At 40.6% G+C, this 24,720-nt stretch overlaps 1 protein-coding gene across 2 annotated transcripts in view; it reads right to left on the reverse strand.

Moving 5' to 3' along the window:
• Positions 1-6,396: 6,396 nt before the first annotated feature.
• Positions 6,397-24,720, reverse strand: part of GLUD1 (glutamate dehydrogenase 1) — a 61,813-nt gene continuing 43,489 nt past the window's right edge. For both annotated transcript variants that reach the window (XM_039546601.1, XM_039546602.1), the window contains exons 6-13: positions 20,145-20,324; positions 16,028-16,165; positions 13,913-14,050; positions 13,702-13,782; positions 12,848-12,971; positions 10,376-10,467; positions 8,778-8,840; positions 6,397-8,096 (exon numbers count right to left, since the gene is read on the reverse strand). In XM_039546601.1, coding sequence (XP_039402535.1) covers positions 7,977-8,096; positions 8,778-8,840; positions 10,376-10,467; positions 12,848-12,971; positions 13,702-13,782; positions 13,913-14,050; positions 16,028-16,165; positions 20,145-20,324 — 936 coding nt within the window. In that variant the 3' untranslated portion in view covers positions 6,397-7,976. The remainder of the gene's footprint in view (positions 8,097-8,777; positions 8,841-10,375; positions 10,468-12,847; positions 12,972-13,701; positions 13,783-13,912; positions 14,051-16,027; positions 16,166-20,144; positions 20,325-24,720) is intronic.

Raw genomic sequence — 24,720 nt, forward strand, 5'->3', positions numbered from 1 at the left:
CCTGAGGTCAGCCACAACCACTCTGGGAGTAAAGCACACAACCGGTTGGAGAAAGGAACCTTTTTTGCGGGTGGATCCCTGGTATCCTGTCAAAACTGACGTTTCCCTGCCTATTTACTCTTGAAGGACCCAGGCTGGGGGGCAGACCGGGACTGCCTCTGTGGGAGTTTCTTACAGTCCAGTGACTTTTTATAAGGGGGCTCATATATTTCAAGTGGGTAGCCTGGGTGGGAGCCTGCTGTGGGTTATGTAAGAGTATTACCTTCATAATGTAACTGATCTCTGACTCAGAGCTAGGATCCTTTCAAATACGTTAGAACAGTGGTTTTCAAACTTTTTTGTCTGGGTACTGGGTCACAACCTGCAGTTTGAAAACCACTGCACTAAAACCTATGTTTCTTGCATAACCATGCACTACTCTGCTGTCCGAGCATAAGGCCAGTACTGTTCAGAGACGCCAGAGGTGGAAGAGTCTTTTAAGGGCATCTAACCCACCCCTTTCCAGCACAGGATTGATCCCTAGAATGTAGTACACTATAATCCTCACAACACTACATTTTCCTGACAGACCATTACTCCTAGTTGTCTCATCATCTACCTTAAATAATTAGTCTTTCCTTGAGATTCTTAAATTGTCCTTATCCGTTAAATACATTAACTGCCTATGGGACTGCAGCTGGATTAATTTTCAATATAGCTCTTCTAGTAACAATGCTTATCAAGGAGACAGTGAGAACTGAAGTAAAAAAATACGTAACAGTCATAGTAGACTTCTGAAGGAAGATTCTGAAGTGGTAAAGTCTTCCCTTCCTTCAAATGGCTGATTTGAGAAGAATCTTCATATTTGTCTTGCCCTGATAAATGAATACTGGCTTCCCATGAAATTTACCTGAGTTTGTATTTCTTTCATAAGCTACACCTGAAGTAGCTATCATTTTAGAGCAAACAGGACAGAACCAGGTGGGTATAATGGTTATAGATCACTTGCTTCAGTTTCTCCTATGCTTTCCTGTCTCCAGTGGGAAAAGTTAACAGACATTTGATTTGCCCACATGCCCCTAGATTTACCCTCCACCCCACCCCATTTTGAAAGTGGCTAAAGTGTGCAAAGCTGCTCAGGAAGCTGGTGACAATGCTGTACAGAGTGTACCAAATCAGGCATCTGCCTGGGGCAAAAACTTTGGACAGTGAAGATAAGAGAATGTACCAGCATTATTGCTTTTGAAATCTCATGTTTTTAGTATATGCTTTTAAAAAATAATACCCAAGATCTAGACAATTGTACTAATCTTTTGGTAGTTTTATTTTGTAAGATGTTTACAATTTTATAATCCTATTAAAGATGAATTGACAAACTGCCCTAAGGGTTTAAGCTTTTATCTAGCCATTTTTTAGAACAGTTTGACTGTTTTTCACTGTTAAAGTAAAAAGTAACATTATGAAAATCATGTTTTGAGTTTCTAGAAAGACAACTGCTAGTGGGCTAGATACGAGGAAGTGTGGTCCAATGCTTCGGGCACTAGCCTAGGACTTGAGACCTGGGTTCAATTCCCTGCTCCGCCACAGAATTCATGTGTGATTTTTGGGCAAGTCACTTAGCCTCTCACTGCTGCTGTTTCTGGTCTGTGAAATAAGGATTGTACTACTTCCCTACCTCAGAGGGGTTGTAAAGACAGAACCATTAAAAAAAAATCTTGAAGCCCTCATTCCATAGTGATTGAGGGGATGGTTTTGAGTACCAATACCTACCTATTTATAGCTCTACCAGAAAGGTTCAGTTCCCTTAAACCACACAGAGGGAAGATGACAGACACCAGGTATATGGGAACAGGAACAATGAAGACAGGTTAACTAGGCAATAGCCTTGGAGGCCTTTGAACCAGGAAGAAGAGCTTGAACCTAATGCAGAAAGAGACCCAGTGCAGGGAGTCACAGCAATCTAAGATGTTGAAAGATGTGGTTATAGCACTTAACTAGTAGTAAGGTACCAACAGTTAACCTCCCTCCCAAAATTAACTGTTAATTGCTTATTTGAGATCCTGGATGAGGTCACACCAGGAAGCATCACTGTTCCATAGCTGTACTTCTGGAAGTGGTAGTAGTGAAAGCTAATTGGGCCTTAATGGTTGTTCACTCCTGAGATTGTTTTCAAAGGTGGTACTCATTACTGAAACAGGATAATGCAAGGAGACAGAGTCAAGTTCTAACTTTCCCTGGGACAGAGGGTTTCTAAGGGTGTGGTAGAGAGCACATATTTATTTATGCCCGGTTGGATAAGCAGAAGCATTACTTGCTGCTCCTTCTGGAACCAAACTACCTACACAAAGTACTTGGGCAAAGAGCATTACTGGCACCTTGTGGGGAGGCTGATTCCAGGCCTTAAGCTTGTTCACCCCCATGACTGCTTCTGCTGAAGAGGCTACAATGGAAAACAGCCCCCATCCAACATAAACCTTAATTACCCATTCTCCCCAAAAATAGCTATTTAAATACACGTTATTCAACTCTGCACATGGCACTATATAGGTGAAGCTGCTTGGACATTGAGGAAAGAAATCTGATCAATGAAAGCATGAGTCAAAACAGAGCCATGATCTTGGGAATGGCGATGAAGTGTATGCAGGAACCTTGCCTCAGCAATTTGACCCTCTAAACACTGAAGGTTTTTTGTTTGTTTTTGCACTTTTTGCAAGAGAAATTCACAACTAGGTGGGAGACTTAACTAAAGCAATAGCTAGCGTATTCTTATTTGAATAATTTGCACTAAAGGGCTGATACAAAAGTGGTGTGCCAGAGAAGTGACAAAATTTTAAAAGTTTGATAAAAATTAGTTCAAATTAAATGTGAGTGCAGCATGCAACTAAACAGATCTAGTATTTCATATTTATCAATTTTTCTTTATTGCTACAGAATGGTTGGCTGATAGGTTAGGAAAAAAAACTGCATCAAAGTAGAATTAGGCTTGCAATGCTTATAAATAAACTCAGTAATTCTGCAACCTGCCTCTTATTTATTAGGCCAACTATTAAGAGGCATGATTCAGAATATGTTTGTTAAATGTATAAAGTAGGGAAGGTATAGTAGCACTATACAAATGAGTAACAATACAACTCATTTTCCTCTAACTTTAATTAAAAAGTAATTTTCTTATCACAACGATTAACTGTGGCTGACAACATCCGTGGCATAGCCTTTGCATATGCTTGCTAGGCATTGCAAGTGTCTGATGGTTACAGCTTCCTCAGGGAAATTTTAATCCTATTTTGGCAGCTCTTTGAATGTATGATGTTTTCACGCTTAAAAATAAAAGGTAAAGTTATAAACAACTCCACACTACTATTCCAGTTTATCAGAGTTTTACAAAACTTGTCACACTGGAGAAGTTACACCATAAACTGTCTTCATAACCAAGACTGAGCCTAGGGAGTAGAACTCCACGAATTCACAGAGCTGTTCTTTGGTAAGCTTCTTATAGTTACTCACCCTGTATGAAGGCAGTATCAGTTTCATTGAATAGCATTAGATAGCTTTCTGTAATTCAAGGAGACATTAGGTATCTGCCTAAAGCACAAGACATTGTAGCCTATTAGTCTAATAAACCTGAATTCGTTATGCAGGTAATAGCTGTAGAAGGTAGTTTTGATTAGACAGTACTTCAGACTAAGCCCTATGCATGAAGGATGTCTTTATACTGTACCTAGGACAAGGCCCGATTCTACTGTGCTCCACTGTAGCAGGGCTTTTTTGTGTATGTAATATTAAGGGGCTCATTACTGGCAGCCTCTCACATTTACATTGCAGACTCAACCCCAGTCTGCACGGGTAGCCAAATTATAGTCTATGATATTGGTGCCCTCAGGCTACTTCCCAGAAGACAGGTGTCCAACATTACAAATATTACTCATTAGTAGGCTCAGGATATAGGGCAAGAATTGAAAAAGCATGAAGAATGTTGTCCCAGCAGGATAAGATAGAAGCACATCTTTGTGAGGAATCTTTCATGTGTCATAACTTGGGGCATGTTGGGTGCAGTGGTCAAGTAGAATTTCAAGCTGCAGGGTTGTCATTCCAGGGTCTTTCACAAGGATCTTTCAACCTGTCACCCTGACTTTTGAACGACTGGTCATTTAAAAAACGCTGGAATGTTACAAGATCAAGGTTTAAAACTCCCTCTACAGCCCTAGCTGCAAAGTACCTTCCAGCAGGTACTACTGCAAGTGTCACTATTTGTTTGGCTATGGGATTGACTGCTGTGCGCGCAAGAAGAGGAACAGTGGCTACCTTGGTCACCTCTACCTTAACATGCTCTTATATGCTTAACAGCTTCTCCCTAATGCCTCATCTTCAAACCCAGTCTACACATTTGACACAACGTAGACGAGTCTCTTTCTGAAGCACTCAGTGATGTTGGCCAGGTTTATCAGTCTGAACAGAGTTCATATAACTGTTAAATTTATATTTAAATAACCAATCATTGCCATGGTGGAACTGAGATTAGGTGTGACCTGTGGAAGCCAAAACATCCCATACCTGCAAGTGGCTGACAGCAACTTAGGGAAATTTTAGGAAGAGACTGCATCTCAGTACAGTCTTCCAATGGATGCTACCTTCAAGAGCAGGGACAATGCCCTGAACAGCCTGGCTATACATGATTTTCCAAAATAAGATGCTAGGTGCCAGTTCAGCAACAACTGCTGATAGTGGCAGTTCAAAACCTAGCTAGTCTATCCCCTGCTACTGACACCATCCTGGGGCTGAACTGTTCCTGATCCAGTTAAGCTGGAAAGAATGATGGGTGCCTGAGCAACTAACAAGTCTGCCAGAGGCAGTCTGGACTCTCTGCTGCTCAGAACAGTACAGCTGAATGACTTGCCTATTGCTTTGGAGACAAGAGATATTCTTGGGTTAAACCTAAGTACACCTGTAAATACAGCTACTCAAGAGTGTGCCCAGCTGCTCTGACTGCATAACATCTCAGGAGTCTTCCTCTCAAGTGATTTATTTCCCATAAGTCTTTTGTAAGCCAACTAGCTTAGTTTAAAAACAAACCTACATCCTTAAAGTGATAGCCGTTCTGTTCCTCTCTACATTTATCATAGTGTATGCATACCAGAAAAAAGGTTCTTTGCCACATGTCAAAATATAATTTCCACATCTTACAATTTTATATAAGCCTCCAACTCAAATGCTATTGTAAATCACAGTAATAATTCATTTGTTAAATGTGCATCAAGTTGGCTACAACTGAACCCAACTGCTCTAATTTCAGGGCTAGATCCTTGGGTCCAGTCAAGCTATACTCAATGCATGACCTGAGAAGAGGTGGCAGAAATGGCATAGTGCTATTATTCCACTCACCCAATAGCTGGGGATTGCTGGAATATTAGGTCCTCTGACCAAGACCCTGGGAGCAGATGGTGTAGAACCAACAGCAACAGCTTTTGCCATCCAGAGATTCCTTTATGTGAGAGGAATTCTCAACTGGCAGCTCAGAATAGCTATTCCACAGTAACTCCCTGTGTGGACAATTATTCTGCACTCAAGAGTGCCTTTGGGTGGTTTAGCTTAATCCACTTTGGAAGTGGAGTAGTGCAGAATAGCTATTGTTTTATATTCACTCCTATCTTATTTTGCAATAGCTGCCCTGTATGGACAAGCCCTATACCAGCTTTCCATGACCTTTGTGCATGGCTCCAACAGTGCAAGAGCACAGGACCCAGGCTCTGGCTTTATCTTTAAAAGCAGCAGTGCCAGAGCATAACAAAGACAAGGAAGATATTAGTCATTTGCCCCATGAAAGCACCAAGGAATTTTAAGCACAAGTACCCTTACCGTTCTCTTTTACATTATCCAGGCCATAAAAGATTCTGAATCCACTACAATTAGAACAGATGGGGTTACAAAAAGTGACGTTCACCCATTTTCAACATAACTGATAAGACTAAGGTTACTATTATTGATGTTGCAAACTTGTTTAGAAGTTGATGCTACTTAAAATTTGTCAGGAGTACATGACCTTAGTCTTATTTTAGCACTTCATGGAGACTTGCATAAAAAGCTGTATTGAAAAGTCACCTCCCAGAAGTTCACTTTTGTTCTCTAGCTTTTGGATACAGACTTTAGCCAGCACTACAGACTTACCTAACTTTTACTTTAGGTCTAAAAAAACCAAACCAAACCCAAAATGTTCTAAGCACTTTTTAAACAATCCAGTATCAATAAGCTATGCTGGCATGTGCATTACTTAACTACTACTGCACTTCTTGGACAGCTGAAAGAACTCTATTCTGGCCTTTGGTCTCACCACACCCGAAGAGGTAAGACTAAGTGCCTCACCATGTTGTAGTTTATTGCTTCATATTTCTTCTATGAAGGCACCTAATTTCTTCTTGGAACTCAAAGACATGGAAAGCAAAAGGCTGAGATGATTAACAGTTTCATAAGTTGTGCTGGGTAAATAAGTAATTTTGTTTGGGGGTGGAGGGGAGGGAAGGTATAAAAATCTTTTTATTTGTCCTGGGAATCAGAAGGACTAGGGTATTACCGGTAGTGATGAGTTGAATAAATGTGACACATTTCAGAGATTCTGTGACACATTTCAGAGATTTCACTGTTTAGTAACTGCTACACAACAAAGCTATTACTATGTAAAGTGATTGTGGAAAACAGTAATACACCAGTATAGCAGGTTTGGAAAGGTCAACATTTTAATAACTGCTTTTCTCACCCTATTATGTCTTGCAGTTACATAGTAGTTAGAAAAAGCATGAGTTCCTCAGAGGGATTAGGTTTGGTTTTTTTTTTAAAAAATTCTTCATTACATAAATAACATCTGGCACTTCAATGGGACTCCATTGGACAAAGGCCTTGACAAAAAACTCAAAGCTATGTTTGATATAATACTATATCAAGGCCCATTTTGTTACAATTGAATATGTTCAGAATATGCAAGCTTTCCCAATAAAGAAAAAAAAATGTTAATGTGGGTTAAGACATTGCATAAGGTCTACAGCAGCAGTCTAGCTCCTTTGTAGTTAGGCTAACGGTTTCAGGGTTAGACTCCACTTCTAATTGTTCATTGAGGCAACTTAATGTTCAGAAAAAAGCCTCTGGAAATAAGATGAGTGAACATAATTAATGTTAAAAAAAGTTAGCGTTCACTGGACTACATATATATCAAATTCAGATAATCTTTAAAAACCTATAATTGAGTGGTTATGTAGAGTGACTTGATTAAAACATAACCAGATATATGTTTGCTAGATATTTGTACACAATGATACCGTTTCAGCTTATAAAAATTCTAGCTCCTGTCACCCCTCTAATGTATCTCATAATGCTTGAGTCAAGTTCAGGTTCAATTAGTGATTAAAGGCAGTCCTATAGGAGAAGCACAGTTTATAAAAGAGAAAAACATTGCCTAAAAAAACCTCAGGCCTGGAGTTCTGCAACAAATAGAAGTTAGAGAGTCCTATCAAAATTACTCCCTGCAGGAGGCCCATTCTGCCTTTGACAATGCCACAGCATTGATCATACAAGGCCTTACTGAAAGTGCCAAAGCCAAAATTACATCATTAAACAAAAGTGCACGAAGTAATAGGATGAGCTAACTGCTCATCTAGTACAGTATATTATCTGAAATTTGATAGGTTGCCCATGTAACATGACTGCTGATCCATTCAGGAAGTGTACCTTTTTATTTTAAAGGTGAAATACCCAGAATGGCCCCCACAAGTGCAGATGAATTGGTTATCTTTAGATACATACTTGTATTCAATGCCTAATCCATGGATTTTTCTTTATTATTTAAAAAAAGATTTGTTTGGACTGCAACTAATTCAGAATAGTACCCACTATAATGTCAGAGGAAAGAGGAATTTTTGTGGTTACATGTAAACTTGTGATAAGCTTCTCAAAAAGAGGGTACACAATGGCAGGAAGAGTAAGGGTATCAATGAGGATCGGTAATGACCCATTTATGTAAAAGTCAAACCAGCCTCATTGTACACCTTGAAGACTTTCTCAATTGCATTGACGTAGGCAGCTGTTCTCAGGTCCAGACCCAGGTTGTACTTCATGGCAGTGCGCATGATTTGCTAAAGTGAAATGAAAGAAAGCAGAAGTTATTTATGATTGCTTGAAAAGCCTTTCCATGTACACTATTTTCAAGGAATTTCAGAGAGTGGCTAAGGCTCAGTACAGAGAGATCCTAGTATTCAGGTTACAGCCCAGCATCCATGAGGCTTAAGTCTTTCCTAGATTTCCAAGGTGCCACTTATCATCCAAGACCCTATCCCCTCCATGTATGTAAAATCTTCACAAAAGCCATGGAGTATCCAGTAGACTTCATGCCCCCTTTTGCAGTATTTTCCATTGGAGGGACAGTCTGGTCTACATATATGTGGTGATATTAAGTATAGCTTTGAAAATATTTCTGCCCCAACAGATTTCTAGAACATAAAAAGATAAATGATGGGGCTCTCCAATGGCTAAACTTTTTACCAAAAAATAGGCTTGCTAAATCCACACAAGTTGACTAACTTTGTTTTCAGTTTCTGGATGGCCTACAACATCCAATTAAAGGTATCCACACAAACATCTATTCAAAGGAGCATCATACATGCAGTGACTACCATTATTGTCAATAGCTGTCTTCTATTTAAGTGCAAGGAAATAGTGCTGTCCACTGATACCACTACATGCTGACTTAGTTTGCTTTTGTGACAGTTATGTTTATGTTCCCTTGCTACAACTCTACATGTTAATGCAATACTTACTCTGGCGGAACGCTCCATGGTGTAGGCCAATCCAGAGTGGACAATGTCTTTTTCAGATGCACCCTGAAAGGGAATGAATGCAATCCGGGTTCAATAGGACATGAATGAATAAGCAGTATTATTGATTTTCTCTTAGTACATCAGACTAAGATGCTGGGTTGCAATAATTAGTCAGCCTGCTTTCACTGCAGATTTCTTCTAATTTTTAATATTTTTAATACCTGGTAAAAGGAGACCAATATGTGAACACTGCTAATTCAGTGGGTAATCTTACAGACAGTAAACTCTAGCATATGGTATGTGAAATGTTTAGAGGTTCAATAAAAAGAGAAGATAGACTCTAGATATCAAGCCCGCAGAGAATAAAATGCCCAGTAGTGGCTTAGTGTTTCTACAGAGAACTACAATTTCTTACTTCTACATTTATAAATTCAATGAAGATATATTCTGGAATAAGGAAGATTCTTTTTTTACAAAAGACTTCTAGGATAAAACGATGCTCCATTACAGTGGTATAGATCCCAAAGTGACATGCATCACTGAATGAGTAGGTCAGGACTTATGCAAGTACGAGCAAGCTATTTGGTCCCTGTTTCTCAATACATTTCTTATAGAGAATACAGGAATACTTTAAAAATACTGAAGTGGGATGACTAACACCTCAATTTTTAATATCCCTATTTCCAGGGCAGCCACAAGACTGGTACATTAGGATTGGATATCATTCTAAGAGAATTTCTGTTTGAGATACAGCATATATGATATTAATGCAACAGTTACTGTCTGAAGATCTATGGCCTGTGTTGCGAAGGTGGTCAAAACATCACCACAATGGTCCCTTCTGGCCTTAAACGCTACAAAATCAGTATACTAGGCTTCTGACTCAGTCTAACATGACCTTTCATGAGTATTTAGCTCATTATTGAGAAACACTCTGCCTCTGAAGTACCTATTTGCAATTCCTCTTCCTTTCAAAATGATACAAAACAGTAACATTATTTGTCCATTGCCCCCCTCAAAAATCTTAATTACATTTTCATATAGTTATGTATGTGTAAGAAAGGGAGAGTTATTCAGAATACTGGAGTTGGTGATCACTTCATATAAACAGCAACAATTCTGAGTAACATTTTTGGAACATATCACTGAAATATAAGAGGTAGGCACATGAGAAACATGTTCAGTAAATCAACCTATTTATAGAGTGTCACCATAGAAGAGGCTTAGATTTTGTACCTCTGCAAAAGGAGGAAGGTTATTGCATTATAAACAGTGACTGGTATTACAAAGCAACCATCTGATTAACAATGCAAGACCAAATGACTTGTATGTACACACTAAATTTCAGTTTTAGAAGAACTTTAGAGCTAGAAATGTTCTGTGGAGTTAGGTGCAAGATACCAATTGGACATAGCTAGCCTGCTTGCCATACTACTGGGCATTTCAGATCAGCCTGTTAGGTCATGTAACTAACCACACACTAATGCCTTATGGCAAAAACATATGCCTAACAGCAAAATAATGGATTTTATTTACAATTATAATACTAGAATACAACTGGAATTACAAAGATTAAAAGCATCACAGCAGCTACTTACTGATATCCTATCCTGGAATTCTGCTGTAGGCACAACTGGAATAGTTCCACCATGTTTCCCAAACTTTCTTTCCAAGCTCTCCTGGACAGACACTGGAAGGGAAAGGAAAACAAGACAAGTTAAATTTCAGCAGCGATAAAAAATATTTTCACTGGAAAGTTATTCTAAGAGTTTCAGCACTCATTACTTCAACCAGGGAGCATAAACTGAGCTGTGCTAGGTAAGCTTTTAGAGAACTGAAACAAAGTTTGAGTCCAACTGCTTTGATATACAAAGGCCTCAAATTAGAAACCTCAAAGTCCCAAATACTTTCTTTGCTGCAAGGCAATTTGGAAGTTGGGATGGTGAAGTAGAGATGGTGGTGGTAGGGCTGCAGCCTAAACTCAACCAGCTGATATGTCACCATCCCAGTCCTCTATAAATGACCACCCTGAAGAGTATAGACCAGGGGTCTCAAACATGCGGCCCGCGGAGCTCTTCCCTGCGGCCCGCGGAGCTCCCCAGGGCCGCCCAGAGGGGGCGGCAAAGGGGGCAATTTGCCCCGGGCCCCGGACTCCGCAGGGGCCCCCAAGAGAAAAGCGGAGGCTCCCGCCTCCGCCCCTCTCCTGGAGCCTCGGCACATAGAGCGCCGAGTCTCCGTCCGAGCGCCTGAGCCCCGCCCCGATCCGAGCCGCGTGGGGAGGGGGCGGGGCTGGGAGCTCTGGGCTGCGCGCGGCGCGCGGCGGGGCGCCCCCACCCCCGCCCCCACACCACGCGGCTCTGAGCGGGACGAAGCTCAGGCCTCGCCGGAGACGCGCTCGGGTAAGCGGGGGGAGCAGGAGCCGCCGGGGCCAGGCCGGGGCCTGGGTGGGAAGCGGGACCCGCCGGGGCCGGGGCCGGGCTGTGGGGAAAGGAAGCGAGACCGCCGGCCCGGGCCGGGGGGTGGGGGAGGGAAGCGAGACCCGCCGGGGCTGGGCCGGGCCGGGGGAGGGAAGCGGGACCGGCCGGGGCCGGGGTGGGAAGCGGGACCGGCCGGGGCCGGGAAAAGAGGGACCCGCCGCCGCCGAAGCGCAGCCCGGTCTTCGGCGGTGGGGGGCCCCTTCTGTTCCGGGACCCGCCGCCTAAGTGCCCCGCCGCCAAGCCACCAAACAGCTGTTGGTGGCGCTTAGCACTTTCCAGGAGGGAGGGGGGAGCCGCGGGGAGCCGCGCGCTTAGGGGAGGAGGTGGAGAAGAGACAGGGCAGGGGCGGGGCCTCATGGAAGGGGTGGATTGGGGGTGGGGCCAGGGGCAGCAAGGGGGCGTGTCAGTGATGCGGCCCTCGGGCCAATGCACTAGTCCTCATGCGGCCCTCGGGGTCATTTGAGTTTGAAATCCCTGGTATAGACCAATACTTCTAATGTAGAAACTTCAGGCACTGAGTTTCAGAGAGTAAAGTGAACAAACCTTTCCCCTTTGTAGCTCAAATTTAAGAAGGACAGCACTTACTAACAAAGCTTAAGAAGTTTTAAAAGCTTTTTAAGTTCTAAAGGAATTCAAAATGTCTGCACATTGGACACTGTCTCTTATGCAAGTTTCTGCATTTATACTGGTAGAGATTCCTAACCAACTCTGCATACCATGTTTCAGATAAACACAATTTTAAGGCACTGTTCTAAATGCTAAGAAGGACCCACTACTAGAGCAATGCCACAGCAGATAGCCTCTTCACATAGTTTACCCTATGTTTAAAAAAATATTCCTTATCTAAATTTTGTCAACTCCATTAAGTTCTGAAAAGCTAAGGCATTTATTACTGGTATTTAGTTTTATGATGAAGTGTTATTTAAGCCTGGTAACAAGTCTTACAGTTCTTCTACTCCACGAAGCTTATTTTTCCCATAAGATCAGCATTCTGGTCAGGAAATGGGAAGTCCAGACAATGGCCTCCAAGTCAGGAGCCAAGGGGGCCACAAGCCAAGTTTCAAGAACAGCTGTGCCAATTATATTATTGCACTTCACAAAAGTCCTACTTTGCTGTATAGCTGCTCAGTGGCATAATGCAGTGATCTTCAAAGTTGTAACTTCTTGATTATATTAGCCAATGTTGATTACAACATTGAAGGTTTTTGGATTTTGTTTTTACACTGAAGAGAACTGAATATTTTCTTTCATAAGGGATTTGAATTAGTATTTGTAAGGCATTTTGACAATATCAAAAGCTAAGTATCACTTCATGAAGACTGTTCGTTTTCTACAATGTTTTCCCAAGTATTACCCAATTCATCAGTTACTCATCACACTAGGTGCATTTGTAAGCTCTCTCACTATCCAGCACACACTAGGAGCAGATTTAAAGAGAAGTTAAATTTAGAACATCTTTGTATTTGATTTCTTCCATGTTTGGCATAGGAAGATATCAAATATAACCTTGGTTTACTACATAGTTGGTAAAGAGTTCCTTTCTGGTTCAATTTATCTGTTGAGGAGCTAATAAAAAGTAGAAGTAATGCTTACTCAGCAAGTGGTAGTTCGAATCCCTTTCATATTTGAAAGTCAAGCGACCATAGCTGACGTGGTTCAGGTTTTTCAGCCACTCAAAGTAAGACACAGTGACACCACCAGCATTTAAATATAGATCCTGCACAGAAACAACATTAATAGAAAGCTTTCTGAATGATAAGCCTATGATAAGACAACTTACTCTTGTATTTTTAGAAGGCAAATTAAAATGCAAAAACTTGGAAATCCCTTTTAAACGTAACAGGCAGCACAGAGAATAATATAATAGGTTTATTTCTAGAGCACAGAAGACAATCTCCAAAATTTTCCATACTTGGCTGCCTAACTTTAGGTACCCAGAGAGGCAACTCTGATTTTCAAAAACCCTTCCACTGACTTCAATAAAAGTTAGACATCCAAGTATGAAAAATTTGGCCACTGCATTTAGATTCTTCCTCTACTCTGCTCACTGCAGTGGGCAGTTAAAGCATCAATTCCCAGAAAGGAAAACCAAGGCTTTAGGGATTTGTGTCAGTATTTGATAGGAATAATTGTAAATTGTTTTTCTTTTGAAAATGTCACTCCCATGCAATAGTTGAATTTAAGTAAGCGAACATGGTTGTAATGAGAGATCTGGGATTTGAGGATAGTTACCTCGCAAGTCTTGAGTGAAGTTAGAACACCCATTTTCAAGATGAGAAGCACAGAAAGGAGGGCATTGTAGGAATGTCTTTCATAGGAAAATAATTCTGAACACTTAAGTGATTCTTAAAGAATATTAATGCTAAGGTTGATCCTGTGATCAGGAAAAAGAATGCATTTGCAGACAGACAGACAACTTTCCATTAGTGTTGGCAAAATAATCTTACAGGAATGACCATGATATTCCGCTCCAAAAAGATTTTATCGGCCTCAGGGGTTGTAGGTCCATTGGCACCCTCAGCAATAATCTAGGGAAAGAACCATGACAATAATTACTGACATGCAGAGGCATATATTTATATTCACACCAATAACTGGAGTAAATATGGAGAAAGGCATTTGCCATACTGTTTCAATATTTAGTTTAACTCTTCTTACTTTTGCTTTGACCTTGTGAGCATTGGATTTAGTCAACTGTTTCTCACTGGCAGCAGGGATGAGAATGTCACAATCTGATTCCAAGATGTTGCCATCATATGGCTGTGCCTTGGGGAAGCCGACAATTGTCCCATGTTGCTGTTTGAGGGGAAGAGAAGTGTGATTATCAGTTATTTTCAGTATCACTATTGCACAACAATCTTCACTTACTCTTTTGTACTAAAATGGGAAAGACTGTTGCTTTGACAGCCATGCATCCTTCTTTGAAGAATGTCTTTGCATGGGTCTGTACAACACCTTGCACAATATGTCTACTGCACTGTGTGTTTAAAACTAACACACATGCCCTCTTTCCCCTCCTACAAATACTACAGCAAGTGCCATAAAAAAATCCAAATACCATCAAATTTTCAATTAAACCTTAAATACCTCTAAACAGACACTGTACAATTCTAATAGGTTTGTATAAGCACTTTACTCCATTTGAGACAGGTAAAATCACTTCATTTACTTGCACTTTAGAGAAACAGAATGCAAGTTTACCATACTAGAAGAGTGAGAAAAAAAAGAGGTCTGCTTCCTGGCTTGTTCCCCAATCTTGAATTAAAAACCATGTCAATTCAAACACCTACTAATCCATCTCAGTAAGTAAAACAGATATAAAGGAACAGCATGTTAAAAAAAAAAAAGACATTATAATATGTGGTTGCCACTCCTATTTACATTGGCAGCCAAGGATCATCCCACTAAAACTGCTGGATAAAAAGTTGAGACTTAATGCAGTTCACATTAAAATTAATTCAAGATCAGACAGTGTGTCAATTATTTTAAATGCCTGAAATACATTCCTATTTGTTAGATTCTACAATCTGTTTACAGTAGATCTGTGGGATAAGAATGAAGATTAAGGGTATGCTCACCCTAAGATCAAAAATACACTCTAAAAACAGAGGTGAATCCCATGCAGCATCCATGGAAGATCCTTACATATATTTTCAAAATATCAGTCTAGATTTTAAGTATATCAGAACACCTACAAATAATCACTACTGCTCCAGTACACAAATTACTATTTTATATTAAAATAAAAAGTGCCTTTTCTGTCTTAAGCACTACATCTCTTGACTCTAATATACTCCCGGGGGGGGGGGGGAATTCTGCACCACTATGCACACCCAGAATTCATATCCCCTGCAGATTTTTTTCCTCCACAGAAAATAGATTCTGTCAGGGAGGTGCTGCAATTACACCTTTGCCCACCAGCACCTGCTGTGATGCTAGAAGAGAAGGCAGCAGGCTCAGGGCCAGAGCAGCCAGCTGCAGAGAGGGGGCAGTGGCTGCCTTCCTCACAGCACCCTGTCTGTGGGGCCAGGCGAAGAGACACTGGATATAAGCAGTACCAGGTTTACCATGGCACCGGGCCCGGAGTCAGAAGGGGCTCCAGCCACCCAGATATATTTGGAAGCTAGCAATTAAAGCCACAATTTACAAGACCATATTCAATTTCCTCAAAACAAACTTCATCTCTTTTCTTGAGCATGGAAGTTGCTCAAAATACTTGTATCTGTCCATACAACAGATGATACAGAGGCAGCAGCAATGCAAGCTCGCTCATAGTACTACACTAGTAAGTCTAAACAAGCAGTTCTCATCCTGTTCCAAACCAGGACCCTTTCCTTCTCACCTTTTGCAATCTCGCTGGGACACTGCTGCTATTTAGCACTGGGTGGGGAGATCGTGACCCCCCATATTAAGAATTATCTAAACCAGGATAATTTAGTTTGTTTGGATGCAATCCTTTGCCTTTTTGCAGAGACTCAAGCCCACAACTGTGCCTCTGAGTGGCGATGGGCAATGTAGGGAAACGAACAGACCAGCACCACTCAGGCTATTAAAGCCATGAAACCAATTAGTATTAGTCACTTTGGTCTGCATTCAAGCTAGTGAAAATGGAATACTAAAAACACAGTTGCCAACCCTGAACATTATAAATTGCTTATCAGACAGAGCATTGCCGATCACAACTTCTAAAATATTCTGCACGATTAACACCAGCCTCTAGTCATCTCCAGTATCTTCAGAGTTTATACAGGGAGCAATACATAAGTCTCATACCAATTTGTAATCTTCTAGTTCTTTTGGGTCAATCCCATCAGGATTCCAGATGTTACCATCAATCTCTCCAACACCAACACATTTAGCACCAAAACGATGAAGATATCTCATAGAATGCAAGCCCACATTACCAAATCCCTGTAAATAAAAATGGGGAGAATAGAAGGAAGGAAGAATAGTTAAATCATGTGAAATGAGCCCACAACTCTTAAAACATTTGATCCTTACAGGTCTATATCTGCTTTTCACCTTTTTGTATCATATGTTGGCATGGAGTGATATGGGATGGGGACATATTTGTATATGTTAACCACACTGGCCTGATGCTCTAGAGAGAGTATTAATGTTATAATGTACTTTGCAAGATCACGACAGAACTTACACATCATTCCAATATTTTTCTTCTAAAAAGTAGCATGCAAGATTCCACTGAGATTCATTCAAGCTGCATACACTTGCAAGAATGCTACGAGTTAAGTGATATGAAGAAGGCATTAATTTCATGAGAGAAAAACTAGCCAAGATGAAGCCCTCTCCTATTCCTAAACTCTGCTTTTCCATGCTTTTTGTGCTTCCAGTTCCTGAACATCTGTAGCAGAGTGCTCGTGGTAATTTTGGGGATCGTAAAATTTCAAAGACTAAAACTCCAGTTGAAATTTGTCATAAATTACTATTAATTTTTTATTGCATTAGTGTATTGTAAGTTCTTTCCTGAGGATAAACAGCTTTAAAGCTATTTAGTCACGTAATGTTTCATAATTACATTTGCCTTAATCACATATTTTCTGAATGTGCACATAACTGAATGTTATATAGAATTCCGTGGACTTTTAAATGACAATTCCAGAATTTGCTTGACACTTGTGTTCCTCTTGTCACTAAATATATGGGATGTCCGCAAAATTTAAAGCCTTTAAGAGTGGCTCAATATAATTTTATTTATTAACAAAATATAACTTAGTTGTTTTCTCATGTTGACTCTTTAATGGAGCCCTGCCCTTCTGATAATCCATTTTATTGTCTCTAAAGCAGTCTTCCACAAAAACTATTGTTTTAAATTACAAGATCTTATACTCTGCACTTCAATAGTAGCCTAACTATACATCAGACTACTTTACAAATGTGAAGTAAACCTTAGCTCCCTGGGATGTTATGCAGGTTTCCATATTTTACAGGTAAGGAAGCAGGGATTAAGTGGTTTGCCCACAGTCACACAGGAAGTCTTTGGCAAAACTGGGAATAAGATTAACTCCAGGGAAGAGTGAATATGAAACTCCTCAATTTATTGCTTTCAAAGTATTTTGCATAGTTCCCCTTTTACATCAGAAGCGAGTTTTGATACAAGAATTAAGTTCTATTTATGTATGGAGTTTGTCTTCAGTGCTGTGTCCTCATTTTTTATTGATTAGTCTTCAACTGTTTTGCCAAGTTTTCAGTTTGCTTGTTCAGTTTTAGACTCTTATATTTAGGTACTGCCAATATGTGAATTCCAAAGGTTAGGGATGTTGCTGTGCTATTGTGTTTCTACGTAGGGTACGGAGGTTTGTCTCAGGCCACTGGTTAACTGGCACAGGACAGTAGGTTGCGATTAGATGATGTTGTGGATTCATTACTAAAAATGTAGCAATCAGTCCTCTGCCATTTCTAACACTAGCCACATTGATATGAGAACAGTTCCAAATAAAGCATTCTGGCCCATCATCCAGATTCAGCATTTAATAGCTCACTAATTATGTATTTATCCAACCTGGTGAACAGGACACATTTCAAAAAACCCTTGAAGGATATAATTATGCATGTTAAGTAGTATTAGAAATCCATTTCTCAGTCTAGTCTTTCTTCTCGCCCACTACTCATGTCCTAAGACATGTAGGAGCATAGTCTGAATTAAGGGTCTTTTGAGGTCTCACAAAAGCCAAAAAAAAGTTCCGAACTAAAACTAAAAATCTAGGTCATTACATTGACCTAAATATATCTAACTGTTTGTTTCATAATACCACAGATCAGATCCGATTCAAATTTTTCTGAGTTTTGAATTTTTCTCTTTAGGATCCAAAAATAAGGTAACTAAAGGGCTCGTGTTTCCATTATATGGAAGTAATTACAGAATTTAGTTTTTGCAGAAAGTGGTGTCACGTTACACATGAAATGTGTAATATCCCTTAGTTTAAAAGCTCCAAGAACTTGGAAAAGATGTTTAGAGCTGTAAGAGTATGTCTACATAGCAAAGAAAAACCTGCAGCTGGCTCGTGCCAGCTGACTCGAGCTCATGGGGCTCGGGTTGTGCAGCTCTATCATTGCCTTGTAGACTTCCAGGCTCAGGCTGGAGCCTGAGCTTTGGGAACCTCCCACACTGCAGTGTTTAGAGGCCAAGCCTATAAGTCTACACAGCAATAGAATCACAGGACTGGAAGGGACCTCAAGAGGTCTTCTAGTCCAGTCCCCTGCACTCAAGACAGGACTATGTCTTATCTAGACCATCCCTGACAAGTGTCCCTGCACTTAAAAATCTCCATTGATGGAGATTTCACAACCACCCTGGGCAATTTATTCCAGTGCTTAACTACCCTGACAGTTATGAAGTTTTCCTAATGTCCAACCTAAACCGCCCTTGCTGCAATTTAAGCCCATTAACTTCTGAGAATAGGACAAGAAGCAAAGAACAATTTTTCTCCCTCCTCCTTGTAGCAACCTTTTATATACTTGAAAACTGTTATGTCCCCCAAGTCTTCTCTTCTGCAAACTACACAAAGTCCAATTTTTTCAATCTTCCCTCATAGGTCATGTTTTCTAGACCTTTAATAATTTTTGTTGCTCTTCTCTGGATTTTCTCCAATTTATCCACACCTTTCCTGAACTGTGGCACCCAGAAGTGGACATAATACTCTAGTTGAAACCTAATCAGCATGGAGTAGAGCAGAAGAATTACTTGTGTCTTGCTTACAACACTCCTGCTAATACATCCCAGAATGAGGTTTGCTTTTTTTTTTTTGTGCAGCAGTGCTAGACTGACTCATATTTAGTTTGACTCATTATGACCCCCAGATCCCTTTCCGCAGTACTCCTTCCTAGGCAGTCATTTCCCATTTTGTAAGTATGCAACTGATTGTTCCTTCTTAAGTGAAGCACTTTGCATTTGTCCTTATTAAATTTCACCCTAGTTATTTCAGACTATTTCTCCAGTTTGTCCAGATCATTTTGAATTTTAATCCTATCCTCCAAAGGAGTGGTTCTCAACCAGGGGCACAAACTAAAATTTCATACAGACAATAAACTTGTTTATACTGATCTATATGCTATACACTGAAATGTAAGTATAAAATAAATCAACTGGAACATAAATATTGAAATTCTATGGTAAAAATGAGAAAGTAAGCAATTTTTCAGTAATATCATGCTGTGACACTTTTGTATGTTTATGTCTGATGTTATAAGCAAGTAGTTTAAGTGAGGTGTAACTTGGGGGTACAGAAGACCACTCCTGAAAGGGGTACAGTAGTCTCAAAAGGTTGAGAGCCACTGCTCCAAAGCACTTGCAATCCCTCCCAACTTGGTATCATCTGCAAACTTGGTAAGTGTACTCACCCTGCCATTATCTAAATTACTGATGAATATATTGAACAGAACTGGACCCAGAACTGATCCCTGCGGGACCCCACTTGATTTTGCCCTTCCAGATTGACTATGACCACTGAACTACTCTCTGGGAATGATTTTCCACCCAGTTATGCAGCCACCTTAGAACAGGTCCATCTAGGCTGAATTTCCCTAGTTTGTTTAGGAAACAGCCCCAAGACCAGTGAGCCTAAGCTGGCTGACATGGGCCAGCCGCAAGTTTTTCCTTTCCTGTATAGACATACTCTTAGTCTATAAATACAACATTGTTCTTAGAAAATGGCTGGAGTTTTGGCTGTGTGCCTATGTACATAATTTTAAAAAAAAAGCAAAATAAAGGATGATTTGTCTGAAAAGTGCTTCTGAAGTTTAAGTTGATTGCAAGGCTAATCTCTACAATTATAAAACCTTAACAGGTTTACCACTTTAATAGTGATTTTAAAATCACTAACTACATTTCCAACTTTCTTCACCAAAACAATTGCATTTCTAGACAAATTACCTGGACCACGAATGTCTTATCCCCAAATCCTGGAGTCATTCCTAGAAGGCTCATATATGAAGCTTCATTGATGAAGTTTTCAATTCCATGGAAGAGACCACGACCAGTGGCAGAGATACGTCCGTGGATACCACCTTGGCTAATAGGTTTACCAGTGACGCAAGCATGGGCATTGATATCCTGCAAGACAGTTTAGAATTCTATAAATTGCATCAATCTTTCCAAGAAGAGGATCAGTCAAACAACAGCTGAGGTATAATGTGTATGTGAGGTTCAAAAACATTAACTGATTTCTTTCCCTGATGTACTTACATTATAGCTTTTACTGACAGCAATAACGAAGATATGAATCACCTTTTTAAGCTTACCTCTCCAAACTCCCTTGCTTAGTTTACCATAAAGCATCCTAGAAAAATTCTACCCTGCCATACAATGCAGTGTAATTATATAACCACAGTACTTGAGATACTGTGCAATTTTCTGAAGTGTTATAATTTGCACAATTCAGCTCTATGCTTACATTAATTTACAGCGGTATGTTTAGATGAGGGGCCCAGAGAGAAGCTGCCATCTGACTAGCCACAAAAAGGCAGTGAGTTATATGCCTTCTAGTGGTAAGTAATCACTCTACAATTGTGATAACCATCATTATTCTTGACAAATTAATCTTTTAAACCAACATAAAAAGCTTAGACATATCCTATGGGCAGTTTAAAGGTGATTAAACAGTTTTAGCTGTAAATAGTCACAACAGGAAACATGAATATAATTATTTGAAAGCATGCAGCAGAGGCGTACTAACAACTTTAGAAGTGAGTATGCAATGATCTGGCTGAGATGCTCATAAGAAATTTACCCCCAAGTAACAGGTTTTATCCACATATGTTATGAACTAGTCTTTCCTACTGTCTGAACAGAGGGGCCACAGTTGCCTTTGCACTGTAGGCTATCCTCTTGAGGTCATGTGTAAAAATAGTAGATAAATATCTTTTCCTACATGGAAATGCACTCACATGCCACCAAATCCCCATCTTTTACGCAGTCCCAAACTAAATAAAACTTCTACCTAGTTGCCTTACATGTGCTTGATACCCAAAGTAAACCCTACTCCTTAAAACTCTGATGAAGATTAACATATAGGAGTCTCAGTATCCTTCATTTTCCAACAGTGAGGTCCATCTTATTAAAAACTTTATTCCAAAATCTAAATGCAAGTGTTTCCTTCAGAAAGTAGTCTGCTCCCTCTAGTGGTAAGTCAACTGTAACCATTTACCAGGGATATGACCATCTTGACCAACTCAAAGTATTACCAAGTTTCCAATCAGTTACATTTAAAAAAAAAAATCTAAACTAGTCACACAGAAGAAATAAGTAGTTTATGAGCACATAGCTGATGAACACAGCTTCTTTCCACAATTCCCTCCATTAGAGAGGCCAATGCCTTAGAAAATACATGGGAACAGCAAAAGAAAGGAAAGAGTTTATCAGCTCACTAATGTGAATTTCAGAGCCGAGAAATTTAGTCACATTTCTTAATTCAGTGATCAAGAAACTTATTGTGGGTTTTCCGGACAAGTTAATATGGTACCAATTAAAGACGTAATTGGTTTGGCAGGAAAGGCCCACTATTCTTAAAGCCATCTGCATTCAGATAGCAATGTTGTTTAAATCTCTGCTTCAATATTTAGTATCAGTAGAAACTGCTGAGTGAGATTCCTAACGATTAAAATCATCATCATCATCTTCCTATTACACCTCTGGCATTTAGGGCAGTGGCGAAGCCCCTCCACTCCTATTTGTTTCTGGCAAGTCTTTCAATAGTTCCCCAGCTCTGCCCCAGGTTTTTCAGCTTGGTTTCCAGAGCTCTTCACCATGTTGTTTTCGGGCGGCCTAGTTTTGCTTGCCTTCAGGTGTCCATCTTATTGCTACTCTGGTGATGGAATCAGTTTCCATCTGAAGCACATAACCAATCCATCTCTAACACCTCCTGGCAATGATGATACTCAGATCCTCTTGGCTGCACTGTGTCAATAGATCTTGGTTTGAGACATTAAATGGCCACTCTTCTCATCCCTTGAGGACCTGGGCTTAGAGCGATATCATCTGCAATCACATACCCAACACCATATACAAGAAAAAACAGCTTGACTCAACACATTCAGCCAGCAAATTGGACTAAAAATCAACTGCAGTAAGACAGATTATATGACCTTTAATATTGCCTCACCATCAGCAGTAGGGATAGAGGATTATGTTCTCACCAATGTAGAAACATTCACATACTTGGGTAGCATCATTAGCTAGGACAGTGAGACAAGCCAGGACATCCGGAACAAAAAAAAAAAAATCAATAAAGCCAGGAACACCTTCAGGAGCTTAAATACAGTCTGGAAATCATCAAAATACAACACCAAAACCAAACTCAAGATTTATCAGAGCTGTGTACTTTCAACACTACTTTATAGTATAGAATGCTGGGGAATGAGAAAGTATGACATGTCCAAACGTTCTTCATTCCATACAATGTGCCTCAGACAAATCCTCCGTATCTTTTGGCCCAGAACAATCTCAAGATCTACTGACACAGTGCACCCAAAGATTAAAATAGCACTGTTTAGTTTAAACAAATGAGTGCAAGAGTTTTATGGTAAGTTTCAGTTAGAGCAAAAAAGACCCACCATAAATAATTTTCAAGCTTTTTTACAAATATTTATTATTGGTCATGTCAAAACTTGGTTAGTGGCCCTGCCAGACATCCCAACTTAAATAAAAAGCCCTCCCTCTCTCTTAACCCTTCTCCCAAGCCTCTCCTGCACTTGTGGCTCTTTCCTGTCAATTCTGAACCAGGATTCCCTATCCTCCACTTCTCTCAACTGGTTTCCGCTTGCCAGGAAGAGGAAACAGAATCCTACTCACACAGCCCTGAAGAGCCAAAGCAGCTGTGTATGTAGTCCATCAATTCGACGATGACGTTTTCATGCTCTTTCTTGTTGTGGATTCTGGAGTGACTCTGAAGTCAAAAGCATGACACGCATGCTTGTGACGAGATTGGGCAGATAAAGTCATTGATGATCATCTTGGTAGCTATAGCGGTAGAATGACACTTTTCCCTTGCAGCTAAAAATTGATTATTTCTGTCCTGTTCAAAGAATTGAAAAGCTCGGAGTGTTGTGTGTTGCCATGCTGATCTATTTAACACAGCCTTCTCAAGATCATCCGGTTTTATTGCACTGAAGTGTATGCTGTTCTTGATGCTGCTTTGTAGCACTTTCTGGGGCGGCCTTGATTCTGGTGTCCTTATGCCAATTCTCCATAGAAATTTTTTATGGGGAGTAGATATTCAGGCATCCTAAAGATGTGTCCAACCCAGCATAGTTGGGCTTTTATCAGCATAGCCTTGATGCTTATGGTATTTGACTTTTGGAGAACCTCCAGGTTGGTAATTTTGTCCTGCCAGAAGATCCCCATAATGGTGTGCAGAGACCACATATGGAAGGCCTCTAGCGGTTTGATATACCATTTTTGTATGGTGTCCAGGTCTCACAGCCATAGAAGAGAGATGCGAGCATAAAGGAATTAAAGTTTTGTTTTTGTTGAGAGGGTTACGGTGTGGGATTTCAGGACTTTGTTACGTAACTTTCCTAATGACTGAAGCTCTTCGTATCCTCTTTGGGATTTCTTGATAAAGAGATCCATCATGGGAGCAGCGAACAGCAGAGAGGCAAACAGAAGGAGTTTGCCTAGGATCTGTCTGAGCAGAGGTACGCTAAGTGCTGCATTAGGGGGACTGCGCTGGTGAGTATCTGAGTGTCTGTTGAGGGGACAGTTTGGCAGTTTGATCGTGTGCTTGACTGTTTGATTGCTTGCTTGTTTGTTTGAACAGTGTGAATTGGGAGTGCTTCGTTCCAGCTAGGCTTGACTGTTATAAAAAGGCAGTCAGCTGCGAACCAGCTGAGCAGCAAACAGCAGGGAGGCAGACAGAAGGAGTTTGCCTGGGAGTTCTCCTGGAGAGAGCCTACTGAGGCCCCCCCCTCGCAGGTTCCTCTGAGTAGCGTCTGCCACAAGTAAGGAAGCCCGTAGAAGGAAGAAACTATGGATGCTGAGCGATCCGCTGTTGTGACCTGCACAGGATGTGCCATGTTTGTACTCCTTCCACAAGATAGAAGCGACTTTGTCTGTACAAAGTGCAAGCTGATCTCCATATTGGAAGAGAAGATTCAAGGTCTGGAGAAACGAATATCAACCCTGCACTCCATAAAAGAAAATGAGGATTTCCTGGATAGACGTCAGGATCAGCTTCAGCGGGCACAATCTTCCGAAGATTCAGAGTAGGCTACGCAGCAGGGACAGAAGACCAGCGAGGATAATTGGCGGCATGTCACTTCCAGAAGAGGAAAGAGTACCAGAAATGTCCACATACCAGAAACACAGATGCAGGTGAGCAACCATTTTCATGTTCTCTCCACAGGTACTAGTGCAGAGAGTGGAGTGGATGATACATCTGAGGGAACAGAGCAGAAGGAGACTCCACTGATTGGAAGGCATGAGATGCGCCGTCCTAGGGATGGGGGGTTCC

Source organism: Mauremys reevesii, linkage group 7, assembly GCF_016161935.1.
Source record: "Mauremys reevesii isolate NIE-2019 linkage group 7, ASM1616193v1, whole genome shotgun sequence".
Taxonomy (NCBI): Eukaryota; Metazoa; Chordata; order Testudines; family Geoemydidae; genus Mauremys; species Mauremys reevesii.